Source organism: Cornus florida, unplaced genomic scaffold (assembly GCF_030987335.1).
Source record: "Cornus florida cultivar Cherokee Brave unplaced genomic scaffold, ASM3098733v1 CherokeeBrave_3.0.0_Hap2_Chr03, whole genome shotgun sequence".
In the NCBI taxonomy this organism is placed as follows: Eukaryota; Viridiplantae; Streptophyta; class Magnoliopsida; order Cornales; family Cornaceae; genus Cornus; species Cornus florida.
In genome coordinates this window covers 34476808-34488311 of record NW_026775573.1, presented here as the reverse complement: position 1 = coordinate 34488311, position 11504 = coordinate 34476808, and the positions used below count along the sequence as shown (strand labels likewise).

General features: G+C 33.1%; 1 protein-coding gene across 1 annotated transcript; it reads left to right on the top strand.

Moving 5' to 3' along the window:
• Nucleotides 1-89: 89 nt before the first annotated feature.
• On the top strand, nt 90-2249 carry LOC132300230 (TMV resistance protein N-like). Its single transcript, XM_059797236.1, has 3 exons — nt 90-284; nt 678-1332; nt 1421-2249. Exons 1-2 carry the CDS (start codon nt 90-92, stop codon nt 1233-1235), a joined length of 753 nt encoding a protein of 250 aa, XP_059653219.1. The 3' UTR covers nt 1236-1332; nt 1421-2249.
• The last annotated feature ends 9255 nt before the right edge of the window (nt 2250-11504 follow it).

Below are 11504 nucleotides of genomic sequence, written 5' to 3'. Positions count from 1 at the left end.
TCTTCTCTTGGCTCCCCATAAATTCTGCCTCAACAAGATCGCATTCCACATCAAATGAAGTAGATCTGCACATTGATGCATTTTCAAGGATGCCTAGATTAAGACTACTCCAGCTAAATAATGCAAGGCTCAGAGGAGACTATGAAGAATTCCCTAGGAAGTTAAGATGGTTGTGTTGGCATGGGTTCCCTTTAGATTCTATACCCAGTGGCCTTCATCTGGAGAGTCTGGTTGCCCTTGACATGCGCAATAGCAGCTTGAAACAAGCTTGGAATGGAAACAAGGTTTGATACAAACTATTTTCCTTTGGTGATTAATATTAATATTCTTATAAACTAATTTCTAAATGGGCCATTGCGTGGTGCATTGGTAAAATGCTTAGATTGTCAAGTTTGTTATACTAATATTTTTTTTACTTTTTGCTCACATCGTTGAAAATCCTCGATCTGAGTTATTCCCATGGTCTTACCAATACACCTGACTTGTCACAAGTCCCCAATCTTGAAAGATGAATTCTTAAAAATTGTATAAATTTGATTGAGATTCATGGATCAATTGGGGAATTAGAGAGACTAGTTCTGTTGAATCTAAAAGGTTGCAAATATCTTCGGAAACTTCCATTGAAAATTGGCCAGCTAAAATCTCTTGAAATACTCATTCTATCTCGTTGTTTAAAGCTCGAGAAGTTTCCTACAGAGCTGGGCCAGATGGAGTCTTTGAAAATGCTTCTTGCAGACGGGATTGGCATAAATCAATCACCCTCCATGACTACTGGGGTAAGATCATGGCCTTCATACTTCCGGGATTGGCTATTGGGACCAAGAAGAAGTCCAGAATCAATCAGCTTTTCATTGTGTTCTTTACCACGCTCATTATCAGTCTTGGGTCTTGCTGGCTGCAACCTATCAGATGGTGCTATTCCAAAGGATATTGGCAGCCTATCCCTGTTGCAGAGGTTGGATCTAAGGAACAATCCGATCTGTATACTACCAGAGAGTGTGAAGTTTCTCACTATGCTCCGGTCACTCTCTCTAGACAACTGCACAACACTTCAGTTACTTCCGGAGCTTCCAATGAGTTTAAGGAGTTTGGATTTATTCGAATGCAGGTCATTGGAAATGATAACAAATCTACCAAACCTGTTGGATTCACTGTATTTGTATATAACTGACTGTGACAAACTAACTGAGGTTCAAGGGTTGTTCAACCCATTGGAAACTTTTATGAAGTACTGATCAGCAGTTTGGGCTTGCCCAACTTGGAATTCCTGAGAAATATTGAAGTGTTGTTGGTCAATAACCTAACGTCGACCGAAGAAAAGTTCCCCTTCAGGTGAGCTCTCTCTCTCTCTCACACACACACACGCGCGCGCGCTCGCACACATTCGTAAGAGTTAAAAACTATGATTTCGATGCTGTAGGGATTGTATGAATTCAGTATATTCAGCACTTTTCTCCCTGGTAGTGAAGTTCCAGGCTGGTTCAGCATGAAGAGCATGGGATCTTCAATATGTTTTAAGGTACCTTCATTTCCTAATTTCAAGATCCAAGGCTTCAATGTATGTGTTGTCTATGCACAAACTAGTAATCCGAAGGTTACAAATTGGTATGAGTTTTTCATGATTAAAGTGAGTAATTGGACAAAGGATCTGAAGTGGGCATACAGCCCAACATTCATGTGCATTCCAGATGACGGGAAGGAGATGGTATGGTTAAGCCATTGGAATTTTGGGAATCAATTGGAAGCTGGCGATGAAGTGAATGTTCAGTCTCTTTGCAGGTGTCTCATAAGCTAAAGGACTTTGGAATTCATGTTGTGTTTGAGGATGAAGAGAAGGGTACCCCATACCACACCTATCTTTTTTGTCAAAATGTTAATAAGAGTAATTTGTATCAGTTGACGACAGGCGCGTACTTCCTCTGCCATCATCGTTTTGGCATCCATTTACGCCATACGGTTGACGGTGATCGAAATACCTTTATTACTTGGTGACTCTGAAGGGGTGGCTACTGGCTCCTGTACATCTACTGTTACTGCATTTGTGTTTCTATTGATGACCACGTATATTAACACAACATACTCCAAAGCGCTACTGCTATGGAGAAATTAACTGCCCCCACTCTTATAAAATTCTCAAAAAGACTCGTTTACCAAGATAAAGTTCAATAGGACCCATATATGTTCTTTTTCTTGGACCTCAAAATTTTTTTTTTATTTTTTATAAATAAAATAAAAATCATTAAGCCTTCCACCTTTCTTGAGAGAGATTTCAGTAACGATACAAAAAAAGAGGTGAATCAGGTTAATTAATTTGTATTTTGATTGTCTTTGATTATTACTGGATTAGCCAATAACTAATTAGAGAGGTTATTTGAATTATTTTAGCAAATCAGCAAGACTTTTATTAAATAAAAAAATTTAAAACTTACTAATTAAAAATTGATGGATACAAATATTATTTTACTTATATTTTAGATTATTACTTGGCGCAATGGGATTTGAAGGTTACGGATTCGAAATGAACAATCTCTTGGCATGCAGAGGTAAGATGACGTACATCTAATTAACCCTAGACTATTAGCCTTGTGCACTGGGCATCGCAATTTTTATGCAATTTATAAGGGGAGGCCAGGTGCGTGCATGCATGCTTCCTCTACCATCATTGTTTTGGCATCCATCTACGTGATAATGGTCTTTGGAATGTAAGATTTTGTTTTTTGTTTAATATTTATCAAAGAAGTATGTAGATGGTGGGTTGCTTTTTTTTTTTTATATTATTATTATTGAGGATGAAATATGATTATATATGTCTATATAAAGCAAACAACAAATTAGAGTGAAATTAATGGTACTTTTCAAATGAGTAGAAAAGATGATGGTTATTTACCAGAAGAAAAAAAATATTGAAGGGTATAATGGTAAAAATAATTTTAAATTTTAAATTCTCTCTTTCCTTCTCTAGTAAGGAAGGAAGGAATGAATTTGGTATGTTATTCTCTTTTCTTCTCTTCTAACGAGGGAAATTCATAATATCTTCCCTAGAAGAGAGATGTCTCATCCTTCCTTTGTTCTCTTCATTCCATCTAATTTTCTTTCGTCATAGCGAACGGAGCCTAAGGGTTTATATAGGTGACGAGATGTGTGGAGAGTAAGTAAACTTAAATCTTATATGGTAGATCTAAATCTTATATGATAAACCTATACATGGCTAATAATATATCCTATAATATATATACTAACAATACCTGGTAACAATATTTTCTATAATATATTTAGATTTTGAAATTTTGTTGGAGAATTGAAAACTTGGAGAACTTGATAGGGATATTTATAAATTAAAAGTTTTGAATTACCAATAAAAATTTAGAAGAACTTGGCTGAAAAAGAAACCTGATCAAATCAAGTTGATAATTTGAGTATTGATTTTATAATCGGGAGTGAGATACCAAAATTTGGTGGGACCACTAGTTATTTTGTGACTCTGAAGCTTACAAGTAATAATGGGTGGGGGAAATCCCTTAAAGAAGACTTTGACCTTGGAAGGGTCAACGTTACGATTGACCCATCTTGCCCATGTATTACGACTTTGGTCCCATATTAACGAAAGATCGTACTCTCTCTCATTGAAATGGTGTTTGAACTTTTTTTTTTTTTTTTTTCCTTCGATTTACTAGATCCATCCAAGATCCTTAGACTTCCTTAAGGATAAAGAGCAATTGAAGGAGCCATAAAATAGTACGTGGTGTTTAAGATTGCATTATTAAGATAAAATAAATGAATATAAATATAGATTTAGATAGATAGAAAAAATAAATAAATTAAACTAAATGCCAATCGGCCACAAAATTGGCATTAATCATTAGTTTTGGAAGGAAAAAAAAATGTCAAAAGAAAATTGAAAAATGAGAAAGAAAAAGAGCACTGAAAAGTTTACTATAGTTTTCACATACATAACTAAAAGATTGTGTGCATCTGGCGACTAAATATTAATTGCTCGTGTACAACCAAGATTTTCCAAATAAAAAATTTGAGAGGACCCAAATGTATTGGTTTCACATTTTAAGTTTGGGTTGATTGCCCCGAAAGAAATATATATAATTGATTAAAAAAAAAAGAGAGGAAAGAAAAAAAGGAAAAAGTATTATAATCAAAGCTTATATGGAATGGCTTTACTAGTCATAGTCATACATATGATTTATATATCACAGAAAACGTAAGAATGTGGTATATTCGGTATATATTCTTCATTCTGTTCACATGCTAGTTCAATTATCAGATTAAAGTGTCTCTTTAACGTTAATGAAACAATAAGTTGTAAAATTCTTTATGAATTTGTTTCATTTGCATAAATTTGCATTCGATTTATCTCTATATATTTTGACAACAAACCTTTTACTGACTTATTATTAGAGAAATAATAAATCAAAGAAGAAACTGACAAGCACATTTAAAAGGATAAGAACAAAGACAATTCTTTGTTTGTGCAAAATGTTCTTGTACAGGGATTTGTTGTGGTAAGATACATTTGTAATTCTTTAATTGTTTACTCCAAACTCTTTTTACGGGAGAAATTCTCGAGGAGTAATTCTCTCACTTTTGTTTTTTCCTAGAAAAATGATAAGAGAACCGAACCAAACAATCGAATAAAAAGTCAAACTTAACGTGGCTAAGCCACGTCAGATTATTTTATAAAAACATAACTCCTACCTCTTCCCTTCTCTTTCCTCTCTTCCTCTAATTCTCGATTTTTCTTCTATATTCAATCTTATCTTTGATTTTGGTTTTGTCTCTCTTTTTTATTTCGTAAACTTGAAGATAAAATTAAAAAAAAAAAATTTAATTTCTTCATGTTTTGCAAATACAGAAGCACAACTTTGAGAAGCCACGTTAAGTTTGGCTGTTGTTTCTCTCCTTCAGATTTTGTATCCATAAAAATTAAATAGAAACTTTGAGAAGATTCATTTGTTTCTCTTCTCTGGGTTAGTTTTTTTTTTTTTAATTTTTTATTCCATAAGAGATTAATGTGTTTTGTAATGGCAACTCTTGTGTTGATATTTACTTACCCAAAAAAAAAATTCTTATGCATATTTTTCATTTGGGATTGGAAAGATTTATTTTTGGAAGATTTAAGAAAAGAGAAAAGTAGGCAATCTTGAAAAAAGAGTGAAGATAAAAATTTTTAGATCTTGTCTCTAGACTACTTTGGATATGAAAAAAAAGAGGTGATGTATAAGAAGAATTGGTAAAGAACCAGACATAGAGAGGAGAGAGAAATGGAAAGGAAGAGAGAGAGAAAGGAAAAACTAGGAGAAAAAAGATCGATGATAAGGGGTTAGGTTATGAAATTATTTGACGTAGACAAAGTCACGTAAGATTCGGTGTTTATTTCGGTAAAAACGTTCGGTTTCTCTATCACAGCTCTTTTTCCTATTATATAAGTTATTTCCTTGGGTACATGAAATGGTGGCAGTGAGAGGTTGGTGAAGAGAGAAAGGGATAGGGAAAGGGAAGAAAAGAAGGGTATTTTTGTTTATTAAAATTTATTTTTTATTATTTTTTGAAAATATAAAGGTAATAGGGTCCTTACACTTTAATTGATTGACATCTTGGTTACCTAAAATTAGGGATGACAATTTGACCAGCCCCGCGGCTACCCGTCCCACCCCATCCTGTTTTTGACGTTTAACTTATTTGGGTATAAATGGTACGATGTAATAAAAATCTGCGTGGGTATGGGGTGGAGTGGGGGAGGTCGCCCTACCCCATTTAGATAGGCATATTACTTTGGGATCCGTAGTTGGGGAGAAAATTACCCGTTTGGTCGAGTATGCTACCAATAAATTTCTACCTCTTATTATAGTATGTGTTTCGGGAGGGGCACGCATGCAAGAAGGAAGTTTGAGCTTGCTGCAAATGGCTAAGCTCTTGGGAAGGTCAAAGAAAGAACTTGTTCCTCCTCCATAAGGAATTTTTCCAATAATTCCGAGCCTAATCCTCCTAGAGTAGCTGTTAATACGAATAAGAGAAACTCTGTTATAGCCATTTCTGTACATTCAATGTACTCTACGGATAGAGGAATACATAGAGTTGAACATAGTAAAATAAGAAATTGAAAGATTTCGTTGAAATTGTTCGTTTGGAAATTTCCCGAAAAGCTAATCATAGGTTCTTCTCTCCATCGGAACAATAGGGCCGTTATGCTCATTACTAAACTTGCGATTTGTGTATCTACCCCAATGAGACTATTGTTTCGTACCATTATGGAAGAAGATCCGGGTAAGATATGCACTTCCTCGGGAATGAAAAAAAATCGATCTACTTTCATTTGGTATTTTGGCCTAAATTCCTTGACTCCGTACCCTTATTTCATTAGTATATATATTTCCCAGTATAGATATTACGTATTCTATATAACAATATTAAAGTAACAAATGAATTTGATTAAAAGAAAAGTTGCAATGGTGAAAAAAAAAAAAAAAAAAAAAAAAAAAAAAAGCAAATCTATTTTAACAATAAATAAATTATGGTCATAAACGGGACGGGTTGGTACCTGCGAGGTAAAAATGTTAAACGGTTGCGGAAATGAGATGAAAAGTCTCTCCATTTTTACGGTTTTGGACGAGAACGGGAGTCGAGTTTTTAAACAGTTCCCCCCGCGCCCCGCGGTTGCCATCTATACCTAAAATCCACACCCCCACTTAGGGCCTGTTTACTAACAGGAATCATTCTTGTTTTTTACTTTCAATTTCTAAAAATATAAAGTAAAAGTACAAATTATGTTTATTAAGATGATTTTACTTTTCAGCTTTTAAAAAGTACTTTCACATTTAAGGAAGGAAAGAGAAAGTGAAGATTTGTTATTTCTCTATTTTCTCCACTGTACACAGAAAATACTTTCTGTTACTGTAGCATTCACTGACTCATCAGCCGAGCATCACTCATTTTGAGCATCACCCATCATCCTCTCCCTCTCTATCATCATCATCTCATCCCACCAACCGGCAACAATGGAAGACACTAACCACCGACGACGATGGAAGACACCACCCGGCCACCACACTCTCTCTCTATCAGTATCGCTCTCTGTCTATCTGGACGAAGACGACGATGCCGAAGAAGACGATGATGTAGCTTCAGATTCTCTATATTCAATATCAGATCAAGCCCCAATCACTCTTTCTCTGTATTCAAAATTGGATTGAAGCACCAATCTCTCCTCTCTCATACACACCATCAACAATATACCCAAATCCATCAACCAGTCACAGAAGAAGAAAAAATAAAAAAAACTTATTATCACCAATCTCCACACTGCCTCCCCCGACCATGGCCACCGGCCTATCGCCGCCGCCATCACCTCCACCCACCTCCTCCCTTTGTTCACATATTTCCTTGGATTTAGTCTTAATTGAACCACACTCTTGAGGAAAAGGAAGAAGAAGATTAGGAGAGTGATGGCGTGCGTTGATCTGCAGTGGAGAATTTGCCCAGAGGCTTCTCAGATCGGAGGTGAACAGAAAGCTCCATTCACAGAAGATCGTAATTTCCGAGAACGACCACTTTGTGGTGGTGGATACCGAAACCACCAACTCAATAATGTTGGAAACGCCGTGGGAGGTGTAGAGAGGATTCGCTGCAAGGGTGATTTGCGGCTGCGAGGAAGGGTTGTTGCTGGTTCAGTCTAGAATGAAGACGCTTAATTTGTGGAACCCTAGGATTGGAAGGCAATTCTTCATGAACTTTCAAGTTTCCAGAACAGAGAGATACGACATGATATTTGACCTATCAAGAAACCCTAGGATTGCAGCAATGATGATGATGATGATATATATATATATATATATAACATTGATTGTCAAATAGAAAGCAAAATCAAAATTATAGTTGTTAAACTTGCTTTTTCATTTCTTACTTTAAAAATATTGAAAGCATAACAAATTAATAAACATAATTTTACTTTATATTTCAACTTTAGGAATGAAAAGTATGATTTTATTTTTGAAGAAAGTAAAAATAAGAAAATGAAAGCGTTAGTAAACGAGCCCTTAATGCGTATAAAAAAATCCTAGCCGATATTACATCACATTACCCTTCTTATCTTAATGGTCTTACTTCGAAAAAAAAAAAAAATCCTTAATGGTCTTACCAGGGGAAAGAAAAACACTTAATGGTCCATATATATAAAAAAAATAAAAAAATAAAAAATCATGAAAAAAAAAATTCAACATAAAACTGACACTTTAATTTAAACAAAATAAAAAGAAAAGAAATAAGAAGCCAATAAATGAATTTGTGATTTACCATGAATAAGCAAATAACTCTCACTAGTCTAGATTAAAAAATAAATAAATTGGTAAAATTAAATAGTTTATCCATACAACATTTGATGTGTCATAAATAACGAAAAATTTAATACAAAATTTAGATTATACAATTTTCAACCGCAGCTCATCATGCGATAAGGCCAACTTATTTTTCGGTCAAGAAGTGTCCCACAGGAATAATATCATATTATGAATGTTTGGTTTCACACTTACTTGCCGGGAATCTTCCTCTGTGGATCCCACCAATGGTTCTTTCCACTCCTTTTATCATTTGACCACTTTCCCTTCTCTCTTTCTCGCTACTCCTTTCCCTTTATCATCGTGTCTCTCACTACTTTTTGCTTCTCTCCTCTCTCTCTTCATCATAGAGCATAACAAATTCAATTGAACACCCTTTGCCCTTGGGGGATTCTGCTTATTACAGGTAACCCTTTTACAATTGAACACCCTTTGCTCAATATTCCAAGTTTATTACATAAAAAAAAATTATGTTTCTATTTTGTATCTCCATTTCATTTGGAGATACATTTCATTTCTATATACTTAATTGACATGCCACTCCAGATACAAGAAATAAATGAATCATTTGAGGTTCAATTCCAATGAGAAGTCAAGCCCAAACAACTAGATCATAAATTGATATCAACACACGCATAATTAGCAATTGGGCTAAATGAAAATTTTGATTGTATTCATGCCCAATGAATTAGATGGACTCATACAATCTTGCAAGTGCTTGTCGCAGGTTATTAAAACACAATCGCGATCTGTATATTTAATTTTATAAATTCCAATATTTAATTTCAACCTCATCTCTTCCAACTCCACCAAGGTAACTAAACTTCATCAGATCATGATCGCCACTAAAAAAATAATTCAAATGACATACAATTACAAACATGTGTATTAAATGAAGAAATCCTAGTATAAAAAATTAGGGTCAGCATATACAAATATTATTTTCATAAGCTGGATTGTGTTGTTTTATTATTATTAATTAAAATATAAGTAACAAATCATAACGTGGTGTCTAAATATGGGTCATCTAAGAATTTTATTTAAATAAAGAGAATATATAATCTTAATTTCTTGTAAGAATTTGAAATAAATATAGAGATAAAAGTGACACTTTTACCATGGTTCTATATAATACACGCGTACCTAAAAATATATTTAATTTTTGAATGACCTAAAAAAACGAATTACGATAGGTTCACTTTGCTAAAAATCTTTAATATCTTTTTCGTTTATAAACATATATTACACCCATATATGGATGATCATGATATTTCAAAGAGAAGCCACTGAGCTATGTGATTTATCATAGAAAAAAAAAATATAGTATTTAATAGCTATCCATAGAACACTTGAGGTGATCAACCTCATTAACACGGTTCACATTTCCTATCAAGTCTTGATTTGGTTAGGGATGTGAAAAAAAAAAAAAAGAGAAAAAAAAAAAAGAATAAATATAATCAGAAAATAGTACTTGGTGTTTTAAATTTATTCACTGTACGTAGTTGTGCTTTTCTGTATTTATGTATAAATGGAATCTTATTCTATTTGGGATGTTTTGTATACATGTTTGCTTTAATTTGTTCTTTTTTGTGTTCTTTTTTTTTTTATTATTTTAAATTAATCTTAAAATGGCAGTTTGTGCTTTCTTCCGTTACAAAGATATAATTTAAAAGTAACTTATGATTTTAATTTGATTTGTTGATTGTTAAAAGTAAAACACATACTTCAAAAGAGGAGCTAGCCTGCTAGGAAGAAGAAAAATAAACTTTTTAGAAAGAAAAGATGATTTAGATAACATAAAATAGTTTTAAATGTAACATCAAAATTGTGTTTCAGCCATCTTATTACAGGTACGTATGTTGAGTGGTAGTTGAATTAGTCTACTTCGGTTAGAAAAAAAGAAAATTTGGAATTTATAAGGGGTAAGAGTCACTCAATTTAATAAGTTAATCTTTTAGGTTGGATACCCATAATTCAACAATTGATATCAGAGTTAGGTTCTAAAGAGCCACATGCCCGCATGTTGTCTCAAGATCTCCTAACTGACCGGAAGGCCGGCGATGTTCTATCCACCGAGTGAGCCTCGTTCAAGAGAATAAATCTATATGTTCTAACCAAAAATTTTATTCACTCATGTAGCTTCCAGATAGGTGCAAGACTACTCATATAAACCAATAAAGTTTCCAGATAGGTGCATTGGAAACCTCTAAGTTTCACCGGTTGTTGAGTGTATTCAATAATAATCAGAACATTAACATAAAATAAGTTGTATGAAATTCGGTAGCAAAAGCATGAAAACATATTTAACTAAAAAGTGGTACAAAATTAAAAAACCAAATGGCTAGAAAAAAATAAAAAGGCAATTTAGAGTTTTTCCCTTTTTTTTTTCTTCGTCACAATGCACTACCCGCAGCCAAAAAATAAATAAAAATAAAAATAATAATAATAATAAAACATAAGTGATCGGTAAACTGACCCTTAACATAGTGCTTCTAGATTTCGTGAAAAGGTATAATCCCCAATGACTGTTTCTTTATACTGTATAATGTAAAAAGTAAATTAATTTTTTTAAATACAACACTTTGCTATATAAAATTGAGAAGAAATTACTCGAAGTTGAAAAATACCCTAATGATTCAATATCGCTCAAAATAAGGACAACCTTGAGCAAGAAAAAATGGAAATACCCTATGTTAAAAAAAAAAAAAAAAAAAAAAAAAAAAAAAAAAAAAAAAATTATAATGATAATAATAAAGAGTGTAATAGTTGCAATATATTTGGGATAATTATACTTACATATAGAGATAAAAGTGACACTTCTACAATAGTTCTACAACACACGCCTACCTAAAAATATATTTAATTCTTGAATAACCTAAAAAACGAATTACCATAGATTCACTTTGCTAAAAATCTTTAATATCTTTTTCATTTATAAACATATATTACACCCATATATGGATGATCATGAATTTTCAAAGAGAAGCCCTAAAAATATAGCATTTAATAGCTATCCATAGAACACTTGACGTAATCAACCTCGTTAACTCGGTTCACATTTCCTATCAAGTCTTGATTTGGTTAGGGATGTGAAAAAAAAAAAAATTGTATTTCTATATGTTTATTGAAAAAATATATATATTTTAGAAAATTAAAAATACA

Coding starts and splice junctions, on each gene's coding strand:
- LOC132300230 (XM_059797236.1), top strand. CDS start 90: ATGCCTAGATTAAGACTACTCCAGCTAAATAATGCAAGGCTCAGAGGA. Junction 285..677: donor AAGCTTGGAATGGAAACAAG/GTTTGATACAAA, acceptor CGTTGTTTAAAG/CTCGAGAAGTTTCCTACAGA.